The 10757-nt window shown below is 41.1% G+C and overlaps 1 protein-coding gene across 2 annotated transcripts; it reads right to left on the minus strand.

Annotated features, from left to right (window-relative positions):
* Positions 1-10757, minus strand: LOC139538087 (MORN repeat-containing protein 5-like). 2 transcript variants are annotated; one of them, XM_071340042.1, is made up of 5 exons: positions 10281-10737; positions 9948-10095; positions 9183-9294; positions 8818-8949; positions 1-1602 (listed from the first exon to the last, which is right to left on the minus strand). In XM_071340042.1, the coding sequence occupies exons 1-5, from the start codon at positions 10325-10327 to the stop codon at positions 1523-1525; spliced, it is 519 nt and encodes a 172-aa protein (XP_071196143.1). In that variant the 5' UTR covers positions 10328-10737; the 3' UTR covers positions 1-1522. The 2 variants fall into 2 exon arrangements, with proteins under 2 accessions (XP_071196143.1, XP_071196142.1); XM_071340041.1 differs by lacking the exon at positions 1-1602 and adding an exon at positions 4975-5858 and having other exon boundaries at positions 10281-10757.

The following is a 10757-nucleotide window of genomic DNA, read 5'->3' on the forward strand; positions in this document are numbered from 1 at the left end:
TTCAATGTTCTTGTATTTATTGAGACAATAGTCTGTAAGCACTTTTTTTCTCAGAAAATGTCAAAATGGTATTGTTTTATAAAAAATGAAACAAAGGTTTATTTGATTGACTGTGTTTTGTGTACTAAATGCAATAAAATTGACTTTAAAATGTGAAATTTGTATTTAAAAAAAAATTATTTCAGTTGGACCACAACAATTTGATGCAAGCACTTTAACCTCCTTATACCAAATAATCAATAAAGGACACACGCACACACACAGAGGAGACAAATTAAAAATAGATCTTGAAATATGAAATCTGTGTTAGAGGTTAAGTGATCCTGCTGGATAACTGTGTCTGCACATGCTACGCTATATGCATCATGCATTGTACATTTTTATAGGCCTCGGAGTTATTCTGGTGTGTTTGAATTTTCCTTAAGCCTGGGTTTGCCTGGTTGTGTGTGTGTGCGTGCGAGTGTGCCCGGCGCGGGGTAGGAAGCAATCACAGGCCGATGGCTGTGCTCGTGAGCGCTTCATGGGTCAGTGTGTGCAGTAATAACTACTCTCCTCTCCTCTCTTTCTCCACCGCTCTGCTGCTGATTCCTCCCGCGAGCCCAGCGGAGCGCCATCACAGACAGGAAGTCACTGTCAGGCTGCATCATGAGATTGATCCCCTACTCTGGGTTCTGTTTCAAAGGGCAGCTCTCGCTGAGGCACACATAACGTCTCACTCAGAATATATGCTTGTCTGTCTGTACAAAAACACACAAATGTAAAACCATCAAAATCGAACATGCATAAAACTATAGAAATATGGCCCCCAAAAATACAGCATTATAGTAGAAAATACAATTACCGGAGCCAAAGCCTTATATTGAGATTTCTTTCTATAGTTGAATGCATGTTCGATTTTGGGGTTTAGAATTTTGGTGTGTTTTTGTACAGACAGACAAGATATATCTCAATATAAGACTACAACTGGAACAAAGCCTATAACAACTGTATATTATGCTGGTGGATATAGTGCACGTATAACAGGAAGTCATCTCTCATGTTGATTTGCATCCATTAGGCTGCTACCTGCAGTCTTTCAGGACACTTGAGAGAACAATCTGACACTGATTACACTGGCAGCACAACCATTTTAGCACCATGCAGAGAATTAAAAGGACAAACATTACACGTAAACAAATGGCTTTACAAGTTACAAATCCAAAATGTTTTTTTCCTCATTCTGCATGAAAATGTTTGAAGCGTTAGCATCTTTTTCGATCTTTATCACGTTTCATTTCAGTATAGGCTGGCTACATTACATGCGCCTCGCTGTGTTTTTCTGCATCTGAAATAAACCTACCGATGTTTTTTATGCATCTGTTAAAATCATATATATTTATAATAACGAAAATGTGGAATATTCCATATTTCACAAAATATTATTCACAGGTAGCCTATACAGTTAAACATTCCATAAATTAGCTGCCTTTAACTCAGCAGCTGCTCAGGCCCCTCAACTCAATGTCCAGTTCTGAAATTCAGCCTAATTGTCAGGTGAATGTCCAACGATCTCATCCCAGCTCTTCCGACAAGTGGACACAATCCACTCCCGTTCATAGTCATCTGCAGGAAAATAAATAGATTTTCAGAATAATCAAGTAAGACCATGAAGGTCAGAATAAAGCAACAACCTTTTAAAACACGTTTTAAACATACAATTATTCTAACTGAAAGAGTATAAAGAAATAATTTATTCTAATAGTTCTTTAAATAAAATTGTAATCTTAAAATGTGATCGAGGAAGACGAAAAAAAAGACACTGGACTGGATGCATATAATTATATCAGAGCTTTTGAAATGGACACATTCAACTCAATAACCATTTACATCGCTGTGAAAAATCAGGGTAACAATTAGGAGAAAATAACTTCTTAGTGGTACTTCAACCACCAATAAATCACCCAAAAAATGAACGACAATTTTAACAAGGATGACTCGACTACCAAAACTGCGGATAATATAGTGTTTTTCATAGTTAAAACTGAAATTACTTGATAATTGCAGAGCAAGAGGTAGCTTCTCTGCACGGACTGAATCGGAGTGTCGCAGCTGCACACACTTGAGAGCTCATCTGGGGGAACAGTGTGCGCTGGGCCCATTGTTGGGCACAGGTCTGAAGCTCTAGCCTGATTGTTTGTAATTGCCTGCGATAGCCCCAGCCACTCCAAGTCGCCTCTCTCGCCACTCTACCTGGCGCGCGCGTTCAGAAATAGAAATCACAGTTGCGAACGGGCCACGGTCTGCTCCATGCACCACGGTAACTGCATGCGAGAAACAGCCTATCCACCCTTTCTGTCGCGTTGTGTTGCCTCCCCCCTTCTCAACAAACGGAGGTCAGCGTCAAGAAGGTCATTTCATCACTATTTTAAACCAATTAATACCCCTGCACCGGTTTCTGCCTGTTGCGAGGTCTTGTAGAACTGCAATTAGGCCTTCCGTTTCTCCGAGCGCGTATGGTAATGAGATAGAATTCACACATTTTCATATGCTGTAATTTGCCCTGGATTGTGATCGTTCACAGAGTGTTTAAAAGTCACTCCTACTTTAATACAATTCTATTTGAGGGCACAGGTGGCCACCATGGTTCGGAAGCAATCTGAAATCAAATGTAAATTGTGAACACTTAACATACACTTCATGTGTTTTTAAATTGTTACTGTGGTCGTCTTATTTAAACCCTGCAATAAAGCCTTCTATAATGAGCGTTTAGGGACATTCATTTGGAATGTATTAATTCTTGCAAAAAATAATTTAGCCTACACACTTTAGTTTTTTAGAAGAAAATAAAATCCTAAATGTCTTCCAAAAAATATTATCCAACAGATCCAAATAAGTGGTTGTATTGTTTGATTCATTTATCTACACATGACTGTCATGAAATAAAATATGCTAAAAGTTTTTTTGTTGTTTTATGATTGGGAACACTGTACACTAGCTGTAGGCTATATTGCCTGTTACATATAACTTGTGGAATAGACACCGGCTGGAATGCGCTTTTAACCAATCAGCATTCAGAATTAGACCCACCCGTTGTATAATGCATAACAATTAGCACATCATAAACATGACATTGTTGCTACAAATATTGTCTTGTTGGTGAACCACTTTTCTCCTACCTTTCCCTCTAGCCCCCCGGACGTTTGCTGCTGGCCATTAACTGGATATCAACTAATTCCCCAAACTCTCTCCCAAAAAGGCTCCGAGCAGTGGTGTACATGGTGCGGTGGGGAAACGATAATGGCTCCTTGTTAAAACATGTTTATCTTAATCCTTAAAATACACTCCAAGGGAAAAGTGTTTCCTGCCAACTAATGCAGAAGCAACACTTTTTAAAGTGTTAAATTAACTTAATGGCTGTCAGATCACCTTGACCAATAGACTTAACATTACTTAATGCTGCCAGTCGGTTACTTGGGCTAATACTGGAGTATGGTTGACATTGGAGTTGTCATGATTCTGGGGGAGTCTATTTGTTGAAATTTAAATAATTATTGATTCATGTAGTGCATTGTCGAGCGACCTGGCACATAAGCATTTCGCTGTACCCTTTATACCTGCTGTAAACTGTGTATGTGATGAATATAATTTGATTTGAATTAGGATTGTAGAGGAGATGGTTTCAGGAAAGAACATAATGCGATATTACAGTAAACATGAACATGATGACCTGAACCCAGTGCTATTACAGTAAACATGAACACGATGACCTGAACACAGTGATATTACAGTAAAAATGAACACGATGACCTGAACCCAGTGATATTACAGTAAATATGAACACGATGACCTGAACCCAGTGATATTACAGTAAAAATGAACACGATGACCTGAACCCAGTGATATTACAGTAAATATGAAGACACTGACCTGAACCCAGTGCTATTACAGTAAACATGAACACGATGACCTGAACACAGTGATATTACAGTAAAAATGAACACGATGACCTGAACCCAGTGATATTACAGTAAATATGAAGACACTGACCTGAACCCAGTGCTATTACAGTAAATATGAAGACACTGACCTGAACCCAGTGATATTACAGTAAATATGAAGACACTGACCTGAACCCAGTGATATTACAGTAAATATGAAGACACTGACCTGAACCCAGTGATATTACAGTAAATATGAAGACACTGACCTGAACCCAGTGATATTACAGTAAATATGAAGACACTGACCTGAACCCAGTGATATTACAGTAAACATGAACACGCTGATTGTATCTGTTAGAAAAGGCTTCAGCTTGTCTGCGTCCCAAATGGCACAAGCCCCCATCAGGCTCCGGTCAAAAGTAGTGCACTATATAGTGAATAGGGGTGCCATTTTGGGAACACACCTCGACTCACAACCAAGTGGCAGTAGCTCAAACCAGGGCTGTTTTCCTTGGCAGAGGGATGTTTTGAATGTGAACCCTTACGACTTTCAAAAGAAGTTATTCCAGAAACAGGAAACTGCAACAAACAATGTGGCAATAGGGTTCCTGACCACTTGTAGGGCTGCTCCTGCTCGATGCCAGGGCGAACAACAGAAAATTACAGACAGACATAAATACCAGTGGTGGAAAAAGTACCCAATTGTCATACTTGAGTAAAAGTAAAGATAGCTAAATAGAAAATTACTCAAGTAAAAGGGTAGTCACCCAGTAAAATACTACTTGAGTAGAAGTATAAAAGTATTTGGTTTTAAATATACTTAAGTATCAAAAGTAAATGTAAAATTGCTAAAACATACTTAAGTATTGAAAGTAAAAGTAAAATTATAAATAATTTCAAATGCTCTATATTAAACAAACCAGACGGTACCATTTAATTTTTTATATTTATGGATAGCCAGGGGCACACTCCAACACACAATTTACAAACAAAGCATTTGTGTTTAGTGAGATCAGAGGCAATTGCGATGACCAGGGATGTTCTCTTGAAAAGTGCGTGAATTGGACCATTTTCCTGCTAGCCATGCAAAATGTAACGAGTACTTTTGGCTGTCAGGGAAAATGTATGGATTAAAAAGTACATTATTTTCTTTAGGGATGTAGAAAAAGTAGTCAAAAATATAAATAGTAAAGTAAAGTACAGATACCTCCAAAAACTACTTAAGTAGCACTTTAAAGTATTTTTACTTAAGTACTTTACACTACAGATAGATAGTTTTGTGCTGATAGGACTGTGCAGAGATGTAGTGTGTATCAGCTCAATCTGTATTCCACTATTCACTCTGTTCAGTTTGTAGCATATATTGTGTGATGGATGATGCACTCTATGTATCTCTGGAATTAAAAAGCTGTTTAAATAGGTTATCCATAAGAGCTCTTGTATAGCTTGAGAAATTCAAGCATGTCAGTTGATCAGGCAGCAGTGGGCTCCATGTGGCGTTGGTTGGCAGGAAGGTGGTGGAAGTAAGACACACCTTACTTCCACCCGCGCCACTTCTCCACTCCCCCGACTGGACCGACCTCAGAGGGGTTGGGTCTAGTCCAGATGACCCATTTCACCTCATCTCTCCTCAGCTGGGCTGCTGCTGTGAAGACTCAGGGATTCTTCCTCAGGGCTTCTTCCTTCCATCTGCTTTTGTGCTTCTTTTCATGTCTTGGCCCAAAGCCTGGGCATTTCCCTGACCCTTCCTGCCTGGCCCAGCATCGCTCTGGTCTGAGGGCCATGCTCCCCCTTCCCCCCGCACACATCCCTTCTTCTGTCCTCTTCCACAGCGGTGACTGCACTCTTTCCTCTCCTCCTCAAAACACATGGTCCCCACAGGGAGAGCAGTTCCTCTCAATGTCCAGTTAGTGCCGGGACCCTCTGCTCTTCTCCTTCCTGGATGGAAGTCATTGGCATTAAATTCTGTCTTCACACCCATTTTGACAGACATACCTTCAACCTCTCAGAGATTAACATAGATCCAGAGGACACAGTGTGTTCCTCATCACGTCATGTGACGAGGCCCAATGATCCTTCTTGTGCGTGCGGTTCCTCACACACACACACACACTGGCTGTCTATTGAAAGCTTATATGCATATTTCATTTAAAAATTTTCACTATATTAGTTCCTAGGTAAGGGCTAACAGAAATAGAGCATCAAGGGTATGATAATGGATCTGAGGGGTATATTAAAGCAATAAATATACGGCCAATATGGCTAATATACCACGGTTAAGTGCTGTTCTTAGGCACGACGCAACGTGGAAAAGGAATGTCTTTCCACAAACCCCTGAGGTGCCTTATTGCTATTATAAACTGGTTACCAACATAATTAGAACAGTAAAAATACATGTTTTGTCATACCCGTGGTATGCTTTCAGACAATCAGCATTCAGGGCTCGAACCACCCAGTTTATAAAGGTGGTTTTGAATGGCTGACATTTCATCCCTGATAGTAGCTGTAATACCCAAGGCCGTCTGCGGTATACTGCTAAACCAATCAAAGATTTCCTGTAGAAAAATGCCCTACCAATACGCAGTACAAACAGCAGACACCAAATGAATCTGAATCCAATGATTGGAACAACTCTATTTTACAGCGCCTCCTCTTTTCTCCTTCAACACTACCTTCCTCCCCTCCGTTTCATTGGTCAATACCAGAACTGTTATGAAGGAAAAAATCTGAACATATTTCTTATTGCACATGTTCAGGACATCTGTTCAGGATATGCATCTCTTTGTCTGTTTTTGTCTGTCTGTTGTCTATATACAAAAATGAGATTTGCATGCTCCGGATCAAGCAGTGATTAATATGAGGACACTCATCTGTATCATGTTGCGTGTAGTTACTCTAGACAGGGTTTACCAAACTATACTCTGGCTAGTACATCATACACCCCTGCCTGTCTGTCATGGTCTGGCTGGAACCCCTAGTAAATCCTAAACCACTCCCTGTCTGTCATGGTCTGGCTGGGACCACTAGTAAATCCTAAACCACTGCCTGTCTGTCATGGTCTGGCTGGAACCCCTAGTAAATCCTAAACCACTCCCTGTCTGTCATGGTCTGGCTGGGACCACTAGTAAATCCTAAACCACTGCCTGTCTGTCATGGTCTGGCTGGGACCACTAGTAAATCCTAAACCACTGCCTGTCTGTCATGGTCTGGCTGGGACCACTAGTAAATCCTAAACCACTGCCTGTCTGTCATGGTCTGGCTGGGACCACTAGTAAATCCTAAACCACTGCCTGTCTGTCATGGTCTGGCTGGGACCACTAGTAAATCCTAAACCACTGCCTGTCTGTCATGGTCTGGCTGGGACCACTAGTAAATCCTAAACCACTGCCTGTCTGTCATGGTCTGGCTGGGACCACTAGTAAATCCTAAACCACTGCCTGCCTGTCATGGTCTGGCTGGAACCCCTAGTAAATCCTAAACCACTGCCTGTCTGTCATGGTCTGGCTGGGACCACTAGTAAATCCTAAACCACTGCCTGTCTGTCATGGTCTGGCTGGGACCACTAGTAAATCCTAAACCACTGCCTGCCTGTCATGGTCTGGCTGGAACCCCTAGTAAATCCTAAACCACTGCCTGTCTGTCATGGTCTGGCTAGAACCTCTAGTAAATCTGGGACCACTAGTAAATCTGGGACCACTAGTAAATCTGGGACCACTAGTAAATCTGGGACCACTAGTAAATCCTAAACCACTGCCTGCCTGTCAGTCAGTGATCATCCACATACACACACCTGTATTTGTGGCAGGCTGATCAAAGGCAGTCATAAATATACACTTTCATATCATATTTTGTATTATATTTTGTGTGTGTGTGTATATACTCTAAGCCTATATACTCAATGTTTCCAAATAATGCCGGCTTAGCTGCAACCTATGGCAAGAGATAGAATATAGTGTGGCTATTATTTCACAAGACAGACGATGACATCACAGCTGGGCTGTCTCCCATAGATACACCCCCATCCATCCCATTCACAGAGAGACGATTAGATCCAGAACCGTTCGTAATCCATGACATTGTCTGGTGATGCAAAAACGATGAAAAACTGGCTATTGGAATTCCTATCTCAAAACCTGACAGACCTCGTTGCCTTCAAATCAAAGATCCCACATCGAGCACTCAATGGGTGGAAAAAATGTGTTTAAAATTTTCCCTTTGAAAACAAAACTAAAATGACTGCAGTGGAGAGGCATGCTTGGCTGAGAGGACTACAGATGATGAGTTATAGGGTAATAAGGCTGCCTCAGCAAAGTATCTGCCTGCAATAATCTTACATTAGAGAATATGGGTAATCCGTTTATAGTATTTTATCAGTTTTTAATATCAAATGTTTCCCAGGTGGCCAGAGCTTACTGATGGGATAATAATTGTCCTGAATATTATAATAAAGCAGAGGTGCAACTTTCGCGGGGGATGAGGCACACCGTTGCCTCGTTTTGTACTACATTCTAAAATTGCATCTTTGTCCCCCCCAGTTTTATCATTAGAATGTGATACAAAACAAGGAAACTGTGTGCTTTAGGGCCATGTGGACGCCTCTGAGTGGTCGGGTAACCTGTTGGTGTTTATCCAACTGGATTTAAAAAATATATATAAATAAAGTTATGTCCCCCCCACTTCTAAAATGAAAGTTGCACACCCCTGTGATAAAGGAATGAGGCCCAAAAATATGATAAGTTAAGATAAAAGACAAAGTCAAACTCAGTACTGGAAAATTGGAGGTTACTGCGCACTCTAATGAGCCGGAGGTCAGAAATATATGTGATACAATACGCCTGGATCTGTTTTCACACTCAGTGTCAAAACCTTGAAGTGAGCTCCAACAGTCTCTTCTCACCTGCGTTCCGCAGGAAGTGATGCTCATAGTCAGTGATAACCCTGGTGTTGGGGTCGTAGAAGCCGTCCCCACAGTCATAGCAGCCATCTGGGATGACACGCGGCGGGTCCAGGTCTGTCAGCTGAGACTCCCCTTCCAGGACAGATAGACAGAGAGTCAGTGACTGGTCAAGTCTTGAGACAAACAACAAAAAACAAGGTGACAATTTGACAAAAAATACAGATTGTGGTAAAAAACATTGAGATAATATGTTCTATCCCATTGCTATGGTATTGAGACTGAATAGATTATTATCCTAATACTTTAGGATTTAGTCTGCTTGTAAAAACGGTAGATTTTCATAAAAATAGAAGTGCATGTTTTACCTGCAGGTTTGAGTCCATTGCACCTCTCAGTGTAGAACTGTCTGTCATAACCATCACAGAACTCCCAGTCCTTCTCCTGGTACTCCAGCCCATCAGAGAAGGTATACTTTCCCTGTGGATGAAACACTTTGTAGTTTCAGTGATGAAACACGGTAGTATCCTGCAACAAACTGTCTTTATTTAGTCATAAACTTGAAACTTGTATCTAATGGCAAATAAGGGATATTAGGGGAAAAAACAGACAAACTTTTCACCACTTCAATTCTGTTTGGATTGGGGAATTACATTTCACCACAACATAGGCCTAAGTATGTCAATATGGTTGAATAGTCTTTAATCGTGCATCCTTTGTTGAGAGATCTATGTTCCATATCCCGTGGAGTTTTTACCATGAAACAAAGAGAGGTCTGAGCTGGATGGGAGTGAGGTGTGTTTGGTCATGGGCTTGCTAAACCTAGATCATGTCTAATGGACCGCAGTAATCATGATAATAATCGAACTGGTTACTATTATGGCTGAGATACGCATGAATGAACGGTTGACCAAAAAGGAATGTCTTTCCTGTGTGGAACATGCAGGGAGCACATGTTGGAGGAGAGGTATGGAAACGGAATAACTGCGACAATGAATGTGAATGATTGCTAAAGGGGACCAGATGTAATGCCCACTATAACCAATGCGAAACACACACCCACACACACATAGACCTACACGGGCATGAAGGTGCACACACACACAGACAATCACAGAAAGTATGCTACACACCTGTTTGGATATCCCTTTCTCCCAAGTTCCTTCATATTTGCTTCCATTTGGAAAATAGAGAACACCTTTTCCATGGAACATGCCATCCTTCATATCCCCAACATATCTTGTCTCTGTGGGGAATTTATACTCTCCTTCTCCCTCCATCCTGAGAAACAGAGCAAAGGACATAGCTAATTCACCAGTGGTGAGATGATAACTTGTGCCAGAACTGGTGCAAGCTAGCTAGCTACCCACTACTGCTAAAGTAAGCTAGCTAACGTTGTCACATTACACTTTGACACATAGAAGTTTTGCAAACTGGCCTATTGCAAAAAATTGTTATTGATTTACCTGCCATTCTTGAAGGCTCCAGTGTAACTGCTACCTGTGAACTCCATATTTGCTATTTTATGAAGTTACAATGAAAAACAGAGGTTAGCTTAGCTAACGGCTGTCTGGTTTCTGCAGCAAGCAGGTTGTTTGACAACGTCGCCATGGAAACGGGAAGCTAGCGCTGTGTCTCTTTTTTTCAAATTTCACCGCATGAAGTGTATTATGATAAAAGAAGACTAGCATGTTGTCTCTTGTCTTAGAAAATAATAAGCATTGTAAACACAATACTTGAATCCAATGTTCCCTCTAAACTGCCGGCGGCTGCGCAGCTCCCCATGGACTGCAGCGCAGAAGAAAAACGAGATTGAATTTTACTCAACTTTCTTGAGTTTCCCCCATTAGTTAACACTATCAAGTCAACGTTTCCCTTTAATGTGGGAATGGTGATCGAATCAACGCAATATTAGACACTTTCAACGCAACATACCGAAAGAA

The sequence above is a fragment of the Salvelinus alpinus genome, chromosome 1 (assembly GCF_045679555.1).
Source record: "Salvelinus alpinus chromosome 1, SLU_Salpinus.1, whole genome shotgun sequence".
Classification (NCBI taxonomy): domain Eukaryota; kingdom Metazoa; phylum Chordata; class Actinopteri; order Salmoniformes; family Salmonidae; genus Salvelinus; species Salvelinus alpinus.